Source organism: Phyllobates terribilis, unplaced genomic scaffold (genome assembly GCF_046119375.1).
Source record: "Phyllobates terribilis strain yellow unplaced genomic scaffold, ASM4611937v1 Scaffold_2__4_contigs__length_985480577, whole genome shotgun sequence".
NCBI classification, from domain to species: domain Eukaryota; kingdom Metazoa; phylum Chordata; class Amphibia; order Anura; family Dendrobatidae; genus Phyllobates; species Phyllobates terribilis.
Genome location: NW_027362762.1, coordinates 114,754,533 through 114,771,278, shown reverse-complemented (window position 1 = coordinate 114,771,278; position 16,746 = coordinate 114,754,533). Strand labels below are relative to the sequence as shown.

General features: G+C 41.1%; 1 protein-coding gene across 8 annotated transcripts in view; it reads left to right on the top strand.

Moving 5' to 3' along the window:
- STARD13 (StAR related lipid transfer domain containing 13) overlaps nucleotides 1-16,746 on the top strand; it is a 536,983-nt gene that overhangs the window by 456,261 nt on the left and 63,976 nt on the right. For 7 of the 8 annotated variants that reach the window (XM_073662518.1, XM_073662520.1, XM_073662519.1 and 4 more), the window contains 2 exons: nucleotides 11,163-11,234; nucleotides 15,033-15,114. In XM_073662518.1, coding sequence (XP_073518619.1) covers nucleotides 11,163-11,234; nucleotides 15,033-15,114 — 154 coding nt within the window. Of the gene's footprint in view, nucleotides 1-2,284; nucleotides 2,382-11,162; nucleotides 11,235-15,032; nucleotides 15,115-16,746 lie in introns of those variants that run through there. The other variant, XM_073662526.1, reaches the window with a different exon arrangement.

Sequence of the window (16,746 nt, the reverse complement as noted above, 5' to 3'; positions counted from 1 at the left end):
ACCATACATTTATAAATCCAAAAACTAATTCTGCTGGCAGGATACAGTATATGTTCTCTCCTCTTGCATTTTTTAAATGTTTTTTTTTTATTATATGTGTCAATTTTATATTAATTTCTATAATATATATGTTAGATAAAATAATATTATGAGGAGGTTCATACTGGGTATAAAAGCCAACACTGCGGAGTTACCCTGCTGGGATCTGCTAGTAGTTGTATGGTTGGCCAGCCAAGGAGAAACATCCTTGTGACGTGTATCGGTGATTGCACTTCCTGTTTCTGCTTCTGTTGACCGAGGTGCGGTGCTTTCATGGGGGTTGGTTTGGGGGGACAACACTAGTCCTGTGTTCTCGGGACTTATACCATCCCGGCTGGGAGCTCAGTAGCTAACTTCTGTTACTGTTTGCTCATTGTTGTTAGCCTGGGCAGGGCTGAAAGCTATTTAAGCTCCTGAAATCCTGCTATCCACTGCCAGTTATAGTAGCTCTGGTGAACTCCTGTGTTTCCATTGGATAGTCCTGAGTCTGACCTCGGCTTGTTTACTGTCCATTCTCCTGCCTGCCAATTTTATCTCTGCCCATACCTCCTGATTTAAAATTATAATTTTCTGATGATAGCTTCCCTTTAAACTTTCTAGTATTATATTCATCAAGATATTAACCACTTCTGATACCTTAAGCCCCATTCGCACATCCTTTTTTTCTTTTCTCATGCACATAAAATGCAGAATAATTTTCATCAGTGTGCTGGGTCTGATTTTTATCTATTTTTGCCAGATGTCTGACCCCAAAGTATCTCATATTGATAACCTATTGATGACATATTGATAGATCATCAATATGGTGTGACCAGACAACCCCTTTAAGGATTAACCCATATTAGCCACAGCAGTTCACACTTTTAACTGTGGTTGTTGAATGAACTCATGCTTCTCCACTTAGTCATATCATTCGATCGCTGGTGCTTTCTGAAGGTTGATTGCTGACCACATGCTTTATTGTATAAACTAATTCTTATAGGGGGTGTGGCACACAAATACTTTACTATAAGGGTATGTTCACACAGTTTTTTATGTGAATTTTTCTGCTGGTGTGTTTTTTATGTTTTTTTTTTTGTGTTTGGTGCATTGTTTTCTGTTTATTTAGCAGTCAAATATGGATCAATTTTCAAGCATAAACTGCTCAAGAATCGACCTGTTTCTTCTTTTTCCATGTGTAAAAAATGTGTGAAAAAACAGCACCATGTGCAATATAGGTGTGTATCCCCTATGAAATGGATAGAAATCTTATTTAAAGAGTGTTTTAAGCTGTTTTCATGTGGATTTTAAAGTTGAATCTGCTCCAAAAGCCATGTAAAAAAAACTTGATTTGAACATACACTCAGTTAAAGAGGTTGTCTACTAGGATAGGTCATCAATGTCTGATTGAGCGGGGTCCAACACCCGGCACCCCCGCCGATCAGCCGCCATCTGTGTCTACAGCAGCCCCTGGCCAAAAGTACTCACTTGCTGAGATGCTCCATCTTCTGGTAGTGGCCGTGGCTGGGTACTACACATCTGCCTCCTATTCAAATTAATAGAAGGCGGATCTGTAGTACCCTGCGGTGGCCACTAAAAGTAGACAGAGCTACTCGGCAAGTGAGTACCTCCTGCCAGCGGCGGCGGCCGCCAACACAGATGACAGCTGATCGGCGGGGGTGACGGGTGTCTGACCTGGATCGATCAGATATTGATGACCTATCCTTAGATGCAAGGAGGTTGATTAAAGAGGTTGTCGACTACTTTTACCTTGATGAGCTATGCTTAAGATAGGTCATCAGTGTAAAAGTAGTGGACAACCTCTTTAATCAACCTCCTTGCACCATCCATTATACAGGCTCCATCTGACTATGTCTGGAGACACTCCTGTATGGAAGGGCAAGAAAAAATGTAAATTCTACCATATAGAAATGACAAATACATTTGATTAAGTGAATAAACAATGAGTCATGTAGTGGATATTTGGCATCACCAGAGGGAGAGGAAAGAGTAAAGAGTCTTATTAAAATCATATCCTCCTCCTATGTGCAGCCTATAAACACCAATGCTAAAGTTGTTTTGCAGGCCGTGTATAATGAGACACAGACCCTCTTGCTGCTGGTGGGTGGCCATTTCCTATTACCGTTATGTAATCCTGATTCATCATGTTTTGTTGTCTTGTTTTGGATTTGACTTCCTGGTGATTGATGTTAGAAATCATTGTGTGCGTCTGAAAACTTCAGTGATCACATAATGGCTTTAGTTATGATGTCCAGAGAAATCAGCTCCGCTTTCTACAATGTTTTTCCATAGAAGTTATTGCGCCATACGTTGTCCTCTGCGGTTTCCCAGTTTCATATACTGTAAGTAAAGCTTATTCACTGTTCATCTGACTCTGCTATTTTGTAATATAGTTTGTTTTAAATTGGTTATACCCCCCCGCAAAACAAAAACCACGGATAGGTGATAACTTGCAGGTCACTGGGGATGCCAGCTATCCAGAGAACAGAGTGGCAGCAACACCGAGCCAAAGTCGCAGTGTAGCCCTACTCTTAGGCATAGTTCACACATTAAGGATTTTGTGTGTATTCTCAGTAATTAGCACTGTAGCCTTGCAGCGCTGGGGTCCTGGGTTTAAATCCCACCAAGGACAACATCTACAAGGAGTTTGTATGTTCTCCCCATGTTTGCGTCGGTTTCCTTCAGTTTCTTCCCACAGTTCAAAGACATACTGATAGGGAATGTAGATTGTGAATCCCAATGGGGACAGTGATGATAACATCTGTAAAGCACTCCGGAATATATGACGCCACTATATAAGTGAGCAAGATAAATAAATACAATTTTGCACTACCAGTCCGCAGCATTTTACAGTACTATATTAGTAAATGAGGTTAAAAAAAACGGATTTGAAATCTGTAGCATGCTGATTGTTGTGCAGATTTTCATTCTTATTTCACCCAATTCTATGCCTTGTATTGGAGTGGGGTGAAATCCACAACAAAATCTGCAAGTAGCAAATGCAGATTTATTGTGGATTTCTGATCAAATTTTAAGCAGAAATGTTTACAACATGCTGAGAGATTTTTATAAAATTTAAAAAAAAAATTGCCAAGGAATCTGTCAGCAGGTTTTTGCTATCTAATCTGAAAGTAGAATAATGTAGGGGCAGAGACTCTGATTCCAGTGATGTGTCATTTACTGGGCTGCTTAGTGTCGTTTTTATAAAATCATTGTTTTATAAGAAGGAGATTATCACTAGAGGTCAGACTACTTGTCCTAATGCCAGGTAGTCAACCCAGCCCCCACCAATGATAGGCAGATTTCTGCCTATGCACAGTGTACACAGAATGCTGCTAATCACTGGCGTGGGCGGGACTATATGCCGCTCAGCATTCCGAGAAATGGTAGATCTGCAGCAGAGAAAACTGTGATTCTATCACAACTGCTGCACCCAGTAAACTAAGTGATACATAGCTGGAATCATGGTCTCTGCCTCTACTTCATGCTACTGTCAGATTACATAGTAAAATCCTGCTGACGGATTCCCTTTTAGGGCAGAGTTCCTGCCCCAGGATAAAGACAGCAATCTGTATATTTTGTTCAAAGCCTCAATGTGGGCGCTGAATGCAGCATGAACCGATGTGCAGAGAATCCGGTAAGCACTGCTTGCCCCCCCAGCTTGGTTCCGCACACATCACGCGGTACATCCCTGTTTGGCACTTCAGTGGGGCCCTGACTTTGAAGCAGCTGAGCCAAACGCGCAGGTTAGTGTAGTGGGAGCCGCTCTCCCCAGCACTGCTGAATGCACGGCACAGTGGAGTGAGTTTGGATGAGACGGCTGCCTTCTCCTCCCTGCTGGTTGGTAGCAGCCACATCACTCTCTACATTCCTGTCCAGCTCTTGGATGTGAGCTCTGACTGAGTGTAGCAGGTGCCACTGATGAGTGGGTGGCGCGGCCTCCTTCTCTGTGTGCGGGCAACAGTGTCCACTACAGTGTAAACAATTGAGTGTCAAGTCTCCCTCTATTGGCCAACATATATAAATGCCTTACCATGTCTAGGGGTCAAGCAACCACATGGTGGCAGTATTTCAGTTACAAACCATCACTGGACATGCTAAGGCTTATACTGTCACATATTATCCTGCAAATATGAGGTTAATCTGCAAGTTAATAGTGTTCTGAACCTGACCCATGCCCGGACTTAGAGCCTCGCTGCTGGGAGGAAATAGACTTTAGAGAGCAGCTGCTGTAACTGCACCACCAGCACTGACTGACACCTAGCCCTAATGCTGATCGGGGAAGTTAATTTCCTCCCGACAGCGGGGGTCTAAGTGCAGGCGCCGGGCAGGTTACTAACGCTATTAACCTGCAGATTAACTCCACATCTGCAGGTAAATAGCATTTTTTTTTTCAAGTAACAGGTTCCCTTTAAATAATTACCGTATAGTACTGTTTTATAATTATAATACTGTCATGGTATAAAAGTATAGTACTGTTATATTATATAAGTATAGTACTGTTATATAAGAATAGTGCTGTTATATTATGTAGTTATAGTATTGTTATATAATTATACTATATGAGTATAGTACTGTTATATAATGATAGTACTGCTATATTATATAATTGTAGTACTGTTATATCATTATAGTGCTGTTATATAATTATAGTAGTTATATCATTATAGTGCTGTTATGCTATATGTGTATAGTACTGTTATATTGTATAATTATAGTACTCTTATACTGTATAAGTACAGTTTTTTATACCAGAGAAGAGCTATTAGTCTCATAAATAAATCCGATATATTGGCCTGACCGCCCCTCTTATTTCTTGCTCTGGCAGACACAATCTTATAAACCTGCCAGAAATTCTTCTGACCTGTATAGTAACTTTATACTGACAGATATAAGATCCCAACGCACATCAGATAGCCGCCGCTCTCAGACTGACCGCAGCGGTTACCTTGGGTGCAGATGTGTTCTTTTAAGGATATGTAGAGTATTTTTGGTTAATAAGAACTCTATGTTCTCTCACATGTTACAAAGTCACAGAGGCCAAGGCATTAAACTGCTGTCGAAGTAAATAAAGACTAATGAGCTGGCGCAGAGTCTTTCCAGCAAAAGCATTGGGCCAAGGAACGATCGTCCAGATTGGCTCCGCTCACTATTGTTAATGTGTTTAGTCAAAACTCAAAGGTCTGAGTTGAAGTTGTGTTTATGCCGGAGGGTTAGTGCTGTGTCTTACGTTCATATCCTACTGTACTTTAAAAAAAAATCCTCTAAGCAAAAATATAGCTTGTAACTTTTCTCGAGTCTTTTTACATTCCCAAGGATGTTTTTTTTTTATTGTTTACGCTGGGGAAGAAACATGAGATCTTTCTTAAAACCATCACATATTAGGCTGTATGGAGGGAAGCCTCTGTACCTTCCAGGATACTGTAATCACTTACATGGGAACGCTCACTATCAAGCTAATCTAGCAATCTTATATTACACATGGACAAACTTTAAAGATGATTTATGTAGATGGTACTGCTACTGTTCCTATGTCATATACAGACTCCTTGGTGTAACCATCAGCTTAGTCCTTCATTCGTCACATCCAGGAGATCTCTTACTATGACTGTTATTACTTACACAATATCTTCATAATTCATGACTCAAGTGGCTACCAAACTTGACTATTCAATACTACTGTTATTTTTCATCTTAACTACTACAATGTCTACCCGGCTGACCATGACCTAGACTGTCTTCTCTGCCATCAGAAACCCTGCAGCAAGAGTCACCATTCACTTTCATCATTGGTTCCCATATTATCCAATTTTTTCCAATCATTCTTAGGACGCGTGCAGACAACTGTATTTTCAGTCCGAGTGCTATCCGTCAAAAAATCATATCACACTCGGGTCAATGTTATTCAGTGAGGCAATGCACATGTTTGATTTTTTTCTTCAGACCGAGTGGTCCAAGGAAAAAATTACAGCATTCGTGATTTGCCTCTGGGAATCGGAACGCAGAGAGTGTATGGGTCTGATTTTCATGGACTGACTGAATGGAGAAAAACAGATCCCACTCTGATCACAAGAAATGGAGAAAATACGATCGTGTGAAACCAGTCTTTAAGCGACTCTTCATTAGGGGACAAATGAAAATGACTAGACATTTCTCATATAAACAGAAGTCATCATAGCTGGTGCCTTCCATTTTCTTTCCTCTGCCTCCTCCACAGATTGCTTCTGTCTTTGAAACAGGAGGAATGGAAAGCCGGTGTCACGGGGGGCATCAGTGGTAAAGCTAAACTATGCCTTTCCTGTGTTCGATTGGGTTCAGATCAGCAGACACTTGGCCACTGAATCACTTTCATCCTGTTCTACAGAAATGTAACACTGGCCTTAGATGTGTGTTTTGGATCATTGTCATGTTGGAAAAGTGCCCGTCTACCAATGGCACGGAGTGCTGGTAGCATGTTCTCTTTCAATACAGAGCAGTACATCTGTGAATTCATGATACCATCAATGAAATGTAGATCCCCAACACCAGCAGCACTAATGCAGCCTGACAGAAGGACACTGCCACCACCATGTTTCACTGTAGGCGCCATGTATTTTTTTGCACTCCTGGTCTTTGTGCTGTCATACAGTTTTGAAGTCATCAGATCCATAAACATTTATCTTGGTCTCATCACTCCAGAGTATAGAGTCCCAGTAGTCTTCATATTTTTCAGCATGGGCTCTGACAAGTTATAAGCAGGTTTTTTTGTGCATGGGTTTTAGGACAGGCTTCCTTCGTAGATGACACCCATAAATGCTATTTCTCTGCAGTGTACGCCTTATTGTGTCATTGAAACACTCATCCCGGTTTGGCTTTCTACTTTAGCTAAGGGCAGTGAACTTGCATGTCAGTTTTCTTCTCAGCAGTGATGCTCCTGTTTAGATGTTAATTTTGTCGTCGGCCTGGACATCACTTTTGTATCACTTTTGCTACAGAATTCTGACAGATAAGTAAAGCTTTGCTGATCTTCTTCTAGCCTTCACCTTTCTTTTGTAACGGAAAATATTTTCTTTCTCTGGTCTTGTGACATTTCTCTTCCATGTGGTGCCATTGCTGACAGCATGAAATGGGAAGGGGTTTTCATTGTTAAAGGGGTATTCCCATCTACAAGATCCTATCCCAATATGTAGTAGATGTAATAATAATATTAGCAAATACCTCCAATTAGAAATTAAGTATAGCTCTTCTGATTTGCTATGTCGCTTACCTCATGTGCAGGGCATTGCAGTAGCCGAGGTATCCATGGTTACAACCACTCATATAATGTCAGTTAGTTAGCTGTTAATGGTCATAACCATGGATACCTAAGCTACTGTAATGCCCTGCACATGGGGTAAGCGACTTAGCGAATCAGAAGAACTATACTACATTTCTAATTCTAGGTATTTCCTAATATAATAATTATTGCACCTACAACAGATTGAAATGGGATCTTGGAGATGTGAATACCTCGTTCAGTAACGCCTTTTTACAGGCAACTGTGTCCTGAACACCTGATTAATGACTAATTAGACTTACCAGTGGCTGTTCTTGTTAATTAGAATTATGTAGTCTTAACTTTAGCTTTAAGACCACATCTTTATTTTTTAAAATTATAATTACAAAAGGGCAACCTTTTAATCTGTAGAAAGAAGGTTTCTACATCAGCAAATGAGGGATTCTTTTCTGTAAGGGCTGTGACATTTGGGAGCTCTCTGCTTGGGGAATTTTTTTTTGTATATCCACTGGATTCCTTTCTTGAGTGTAATGATATTGCATGTTATGGTTACTAGATTTACACGAGATGTGCCATTGATCCAGGGATTTATTCTCTATTAGGCTACTGTGCCCACGATGCAGAAATGCTCTGGATTTTTTCCTGAGCGTTTCTGCATCTCCCCTGGCAGAAAAAACGCATGCGGATTGTACATGCGGATTGTACATGAGGATTGTACATGCGAATTATACATGCGGATTGTACATGCGGATTGTACATGCGGATTGTACATGTGTTTTTCCTACCAGGGACAAGCGGATGTGAAGCTTTCTTCACTTTCATTTCCGCATGCGGGTTGATAAGCGCATTCCAAGCGATTTTAGCATCACTTGGAAAGTGCTTGTCAACTTGGTCACACTATATAAATCCAAGCAACCAGCATGGATTTATATAGTGTGACCGTAAAGAATGTTAAAAAATTAAAAAAAATAAATCTATACTTACCTTCCGATGGCCCCCGGAGTCTTGCTTCGCTCCGTCCTGGCTTGCCGGCAGCTCGCGGTACACTGAAGGACCTGCCGTCACATGACTATGACGTCGGCACAGGTCCTTCAGTCCACCGCGATCTGCCGACAAGCGCACCGTGGGCCATCAGAAGGTAAATATAATATTTATTTTTTATTTTATTCTTTTTCTGTTACAGGTTCTATGGTACCCGGGTCGAGAGGAGAGTCTCCTGTCCTCCACACCCGGGTACCATCCGCACATTGAAACGCTTGGATTCCCCATGTACGTGATGCGTAATCCAATCGTTCCAATGCAGGTCAATGGCGGCAAAAACGCAGAGCTTCCGCAAAATAATTGGTAGTGCTGCGTTTTTTTCCGCAATGATAATCCGCAGCGGAAATTTCCGCAGCATGTGCACAGCACATGCGGATTATCATTGGGGAACATGGCAGGCCTTCTACCATGCGTTTTTAATGCGTTTCTGCAGCGGAATTGCCGCTGCGGAAACGCTTAAAAATCGCATCGTGGGCACACAGCCTAAGGCTGCCATTGACTTGCATTGGAACGCTTGGATTCCGCATCACTGCATCTGTACATGCGGATTCCACGCGTTCCAATGTGCGGATGGTACCCGGGTGTGGAAGACAGGAGACTCTCCTCCGGACCCGGGTACCATAGAACCTGTAAAAAAAAAAAGAATAAAATAAAAAATAAATTTTATACTTACCTTCTGATGGCCCCCGGTGTGCTTGTCTTCGCTTGCCGGCAGATCGCGGTGGACTGAAGGACCTGCGCTGACGTCATTTAGTCATGTGATGGCAGGTCCTTCAGTGGACCGCGAGCTGCCGGCAAGCCGAGACGCATCGAATCAAGACTCCGGGGGCCATCAGAAGGTAAGTATAATATTTATTTTTTTATTTTTTACCATTCTTTACGGTCACACTATATAAATTCATGCCGGTTGCATGGATTTATATAGTGTGACCAAGTTGTCAAGCACTTTCCAAGTGATGCTAAAATTGCTTGGAAAGCGCTTGTCAACCCACATGCGGAAATGCAAGTGAAGAACGCTTCACATCCGCATGTCCCTGGCAGGAAAAACGCATGTACAATCCGCATGTACAATCCGCATGTACAATCCGCATGTACAATCCGCATGTACGATCCGCATGTACAATCCGCATGTACGATCCGCATGTACAATCCGCATGCGTTTTTTCTGCCAGGGGAGATGCAGAAACGCTCAGGAAAAAATCCGGAGCATTTCTGCATCGTGGTCACAAAGCCTAACATGAATAAGGGAACAGATTTTTGCCACCTAAGATATGAAAAATTGTTTTGTTGTTTTGGCTCATGAGGGATTTTACCTTCCTGTGGAACAACATTACAGGAACTTAGATTCAGCTGTATGAACTCGTGTCACTGTATGAACTCGTGTCTATTTGGAGCCTTGCAAACTATGTAACTATATAGATTTCAACATGTGAACTGCAGAAACGTCAGAGTTTTTATGATCCTTTACATATGGCAACATTTCATTCAGCAATCTCGGCTCAATAATAGTAACATCTAGCAAGAATGAAAATGTAAAATCTTATGATTAATGTATTTCTTTATCAGTCTTAGCTTTTGTGCTTTATTGGACAAGAACACAATGCTTATGCTTCGTTCACATGTCCAGTAATTATTTCCATTTTTTATCAGTTTTGGGATGACAAAAACGAAAATAAAATCATGAAGTACAGGATCCAGACATTTGAATGGGGTCAAAATATTTTAAATATTCATTTGTTTGACTGAAATCTGGTATAACTTTTTTAGCCGGCCAAAAACGGATAGCATCTGTTTTTTTTAAAGCACTTCACATGCCCGAAACATTAGAGGTGTTCAGAAACACAGATCCATTACTAATGGAACAAAAACAGATGCGAAACGGAAACCATCCTTGCACCCGTTTTTACTCCATAGGTAAATGATCCAGTTTTTTTTTATATACTGAATCTGTTACAAATGAATGGCAGCTTGACATGTGAACAGAGTTGCACCCCAACCCCATCCATTCTCTCCGCATCTTCCTAAGCACTCTTTCAGACTTCCGATTTTCTCATGTACGAGATAAAGGGACTGATTATTTTGATCAGACTCTGATCAGATCAGATTTGATAGGAGTTTTTCTTGTTCGTGGAGAAATAAAATAAAAAAGTTTCTCCACCGCCTCTATTCTTTCAGTCTGTGCAAATCGAACTGCACTCTGATGTCATCTGAGTGCAGTCCGATTTTTTTTTACTGACCCATTGACTTGCATTGATGATTTTGATCCTCCCCACGGATCAAAATTGGACATGTCTCCGCGATTTTCTGCTGACCTCTCAAAAATTACTGACATTTGAATGGCCTGATAAACTATCCCAGGTACTAGTGCTATCCATGAAAATCACAGACAGCACTCATGCGTAAAAATCGGACATCTGAATGAGTCCTAAGGATAAATGCATATAAAGTCTAATAAAAAATGTTTCAACGTATCTGTATGAAATTAGAGGCACACATGTGCAGAAAGAGCTCTGTAATGGATCACGTTTTTGTAATGGTTTAAAATCAAACTATTTACTAGAATAAAAGAAAAAAACTCTGGTTTCCGTTTTTATTTGCATATTTTCAGCAGTTTTTTGCAATCATCGTCTGGCTGGGGACCTTACGGTCGCACTGCAGCATGTTTGGTAGGAATGTGTGCGTGACGTATTTCCCGTTCACTGCTATGATTCGAGTGACTTCCTTGTTTATGAGAATCACAAATGATTTATGAAGTTCTGTGTCCATAAAGCATGAATGTCCAGGCGATTTACTTTTACATTTACTTTATGTTCTTTCTATTTTTCAGAACTCGAGGCAAAAGAAGCATGTGAGTGGTTACGGGCGGCTGGATTTCCTCAGTACGCTCAGCTTTATGAAGGTAACAGCACCGAGCCTTCTGATGGAATTTGCCATGCTTTTCATCCATGACATCATTCTGTTCCATCGCACTTTACACCCCGGGAAGGCTGATTTTTATGAGCTTTAAAACCATAATTATGCCAGCCACTAAAAACATAGTCATCCTGAGAACAGCGGATCCCATTCATCAGGACCACCCAGTCCTTGATACAGTAGTAACGGTGTGCACTCAATAATAATATTTATGTAATAAGCAAAATAATTAAGGTGTCCCGACCTCTGTCTGCAGGATAAACCTACTGAGCTCTGCATGACAAGGATTCGAGGGCTAGAGTGGGTTAACAGATTATGTCAGGGGAAGGGCCGCAGACTACAAAGGAGTCTGATTAACTTGAACAAATTCGTCTTCCCTTTTGTATCCTTAATTGAATTTCAGGAAAATGATATTAATACTGGAGCAGTTTATGCAGGTTGATAAAGATACTTCTAACATTGCCCCCTGCCAGCGGATTCATTCTTAACTGTATGGGTATTTTGACAAGGGCATTTTTGCGCCGATTCAAAGAACTCTTAGGGGTCCTGACTGATCGCTGGCATATTTACACAGGCCAATGATCACTTCCATGTATGCAAGAGCCAACGATCAATGTCATATTTACAAGAGCCAATGATCAGTGCCATTATTATACAGGTCAATGATTAGTGCCATTATTACACAGGTCAATGATCACTTCCATATATACAAGAGCTAACGATCAATGTCATATTTACAAGAGCCAATGATCAGTGCCATGTTTACAAGAGCCAATCATCAGTGCCATTATTACACCGGCCAATGATCAGTGCCTTTATTACACAGGTCAATTATCAGTGCCATGTATACATGAGCCAACGATTCACATCATATTTACAAGAGCCAATGATTACTTCCATGTTTACAACGGCCAACTGATCAGGCCATTATTATACAGGTCAATGATCACTTCCATGTATACAAGATCTAACAATCAATGTCATATTTCCAAGAGCCAATGATCACTTCCATGTTTACAACGGCCAATGATCAGTGCCATGTTTACAAGAACCAATGATCAGTGCCATTTTTACAAGGGCCAATGATCAGTGCCATGTTTACAAGGGCCAATGATAAGTGCCATGTTTCCAAGGACCAATGATCAGTGCCATGTTGACAAGGGCTAATGATCACTTCCGTGTTTACAAGGGCCAATGGTCACTTCCATGTTTACAAGGGCCAATGGTCACTTCCATGTTTACAAGGGCCAATGATCAGTGCCATGTTTACAAGGGCCAATGATCAGTGCCATGTTTACAAGGGCCAATGATCAGTACCATGTTTACAAGGGCTAATGGTCACTTCCATGTTTACAAGGGCCAATGATCAGTGCCATGTTGACAAGGGCTAATGGTCACTTCCGTGTTTACAAGGGCCAATGGTCACTTCCATGTTTACAAGGGCCAATGATCAGTGCCATGTTTACAAGGGCCAATGATCAGTGCCATGTTTACAAGGGCTAATGGTCACTTCCATGTTTACAAGGACCAATGATCAGTGCCATGTTGACAAGGGCTAATGGTCACTTCCGTGTTTACAAGGGCCAATGGTCACTTCCATGTTTACAAAGGCCAATGATCAGTGCCATGTTTACAAGGGCCAATGATCAGTGCCATGTTTACAAGGGCCAATGATCAGTGCCATGTTTACAAGGGCCAATGATCAGTACCATGTTTACAAGGGCTAATGGTCACTTCCATGTTTACAAGGGCCAATGATCAGTGCCATGTTTACAAGGGCCAATGATCAGTGCCATGTTTACAAGGGCCAATGATCAGTGCCATGTTTACAAGGGCCAATGATCAGTGCCATGTTTACAAGGACCAATGATCAGTACCATGTTTACAAGGGCTAATGGTCACTTCCATGTTTACAAGGACCAATGATCAGGCCATGTTTACAAGGACTAATGATCAGTGCCATGTTTACAAGGGCCAATGATCAGTGCCATGTTTACAAGGGCTAATGGTCACTTCCATGTTTACAAGGACCAATGATCAGTGCCATGTTGACAAGGGCTAATGGTCACTTCCGTGTTTACAAGGGCCAATGGTCACTTCCATGTTTACAAAGGCCAATGATCAGTGCCATGTTTACAAGGGCCAATGATCAGTGCCATGTTTACAAGGGCCAATGATCAGTGCCATGTTTACAAGGGCCAATGATCAGTGCCATGTTTACAAGGGCCAATGATCAGTACCATGTTTACAAGGGCTAATGGTCACTTCCATGTTTACAAGGGCCAATGATCAGTGCCATGTTTACAAGGGCCAATGATCAGTACCATGTTTACAAGGGCTAATGGTCACTTCCATGTTTACAAGGACCAATGATCAGTGCCATGTTTACAAGGACTAATGATCAGTGCCATGTTTACAAGGGCCAATGATCAGTGCCATGTTTACAAGGGCTAATGGTCACTTCCATGTTTACAAGGACCAATGATCAGTGCCATGTTTACAAGGACTAATGATCAGTGCCATGTTTACAAGGACCAATGAGCATAGGCATGTGCACAAAAACCAATGATCACTTTCATATTCAGGGTATGTGCCCACGATGCGCAAATGAAGCGGAAATTTGCGCTTCATTTCCGCATGTCATTTTCCCGGAAAAATGCATGCGGAATTTGGCATGCGTTTTTCGCGCGTAATTCGCGCGTTTTGCACATGCGGAATTGCCTTGCGTCTTCTACTGCATTGTAGATGGCAATTCCGCATGCGTAAACGTACAAAGAATTGACATGCTGCGGAATTTTCCGCATATCAAAAACGCTGTGCAAAATTCCGCAGCATGGACATTACAATTACATAGGGGACCATGGCAGAGGGCTTAACATGCGTATATCATGCGTTTATGCTGCGAAATTTTCCGCACAAAATACGCATGAAATACGCATCGTGGGCACATACCCTTAAAGGCCCACAGATCACTGCCATGGAAAACTGGATGATGTACTGCTGCCATTGACTAAAAACCATCACACCAGGCGAATGAGCGTTCTGCTTGTTTGTCCAAATGATTGTTGGCCTGTTTAATTGGCTTGATAGAATGTTACTAGGAACACCTGTTCCCTAATATTTGACTCGTCTAATTAAACCAGCATTACCCATCACCTAGTGAAAGTATCCCAAACAATGTCATGTAAGACTGTCTATAATCTTTCCCCTTCACACATCTCTAGCCTAATCTCCCGCTAAATAGCCACACGTAACCTCTGATCCTCACATTATCTTTTTCTTTCCTTTTCTATTGTCTTCTCCTCATTTTATTGTTTCCAAGATTTTTCCCGTGCATCCCCCTAAACTCTGGAACTCGACCCCAACAAATAAGTCTCCCCACATTTGAACCCTTCAAAAGCAGCCTAAATAGCCACCTTTTGCGAAAACGCTTGCACCCAACAATTACCCTGTTTCCACCACACAACTCTATAAGCAGCTTCTACCCTCACTTTTGTATACTGTAAACCCTTTTGTACAGTGCCCTGTTTCCTGTGCCTGTCATATTTCTTGGAATTTTATACATTTATTCTTATTTGTATGTATAACCCGCCTGTATTTTATATGTCCAGCTCCGGAAGATAATTAAGATTACTAATTTAGGAACAGAGATGGGAAGATTCGAGCCAACATGAAATTCATATTCTTTTCCCACAGTGCTATGTTTTCTGCAACAATCAGTTATTTTTTCGGGAACATTTGGGTAGCTAGTCATGTGTCACAACTATACAATTTATCATTTCAGATTCTCAGTTTCCAATTGATATTGCATCAGTGAAACGTGATCATGATTTCCTCGATAGAGACCATGTAGAACCACTTTGCAGGTAATTCTTACTCTCTTGTTTTTCTTAAATAATGTTATAAACACTCACAATAATTTTAAAGCACATACTGACAATTTATATTGTGAGCCCCAGTGGGCACAGTGATGATAATGTCTGTAAAGCACTGTGGAATTAATGGCGCTATATAAGTAAGAAAAATAAATAAACATAATGGTACGGCTATACAATCCCTTGTTCCCCAGTAAAAATGTTTCCTTTCCTGTAGAAATCCGATGCGCCTGTCATTAGAAATTGAGCATAGAAGCCATATGCAGATTAGATGGAAAGTGCATTGGGGGCGTGTCACTGCACTGCCTTTTCTAAATGCATTGACATACCCCAAATGCACTTGTAGCCTGATTTGCATATGGCATCTGTGTTCGATTTCTCATGACTGACACACTGCATTTCTACAGAAAATGCATCCTTTTTACTGGGGGACAAGTAACTATACAGCCGTTCTAATGCTTCCATATGTAAACGTTTATTGACAGATTAGTGTATATTTAACTTAAAGGGGTTGTTCGCTTAATATTTAGCTTAATAAATGTGTTTGGGACGTGATTTTGTGTCACTTGCTAATATATATGAATTATAGGTTCTCTACCTTCCTCACAAACTGCAATACTTGGCAGTGGCCAATAAATATTTGACGGAGCTGTGCTGTTGAGCTCCACAACTCCTGATTGCCGGCCGCTCATCTGATTGGGGCAGGTGCCGGGTGTCGGACCTCCACCAATCTGATATTGATAAGCTACCTACCTTTAGAATAGGTCATCAATGAAAAAGTAGTGTAAAATAGTGGAACAACTCTTAAAGTTAAAGGGGTATTCCCATCTCCAAGATCCTATCCCAATATGTAGTAGGTGTAATAATAGTAATATTAGCAAATGCCTTCAATTAGAAATGTAGTATAGAGCATTGCAGTAGCTTAAAGGGGTTTTCCCATGAACAAAGTTAATTTTAATCAACATTTAAATCAAAAGATCTTGGAATAATAATAATTTCCATAATTGGATGTGTTTAAATAAAATGTTCCTGTGCTGAGATAATCTTATAAATGTGCCCCTGCTGTGTACTGTGTAATGGCTGTGTCTGACCGTACAGGAACATGGTCTGATCATACCACAGCTCCTGGGCAGGGGAGGAAGCAAAAGAGTATACAGACATTACAGCACGGGATCACAGCTGATTGTTTCTTTGACATAAAACATTGCTTAAAAACGGGCAGTGAAATGTTTTGCCTCACAAAAAGAATCAGCTGCGGTCCCACACCCTAATATCTGTATATTTTCTTTTGCTTCCTCTCCTGCCCAGGAGATGTGGTATGATCAGAACATGTTCCTGTACGATCAGACACAGCCATTACACAGTACACAGCAGGGGCACATTTATAAGATTATCTCAGCACAGGAACATTTTTGTTAAACACATTGAATTGTGGAGCTTGTTTTTATTCCAAGATCTATTAATTAAAATGTACTTTGTTCGTGGGAAAACCCCTTTAAGCGTCCATATTTACGAACACTAACAGCTAACTAACTAACTGTCACTATATCAGTGGCCATAACCATTGATGCCTAAGTTACTGCAATGCCCTGCACATGGGGTAAGCGACATAACGAATCTGAA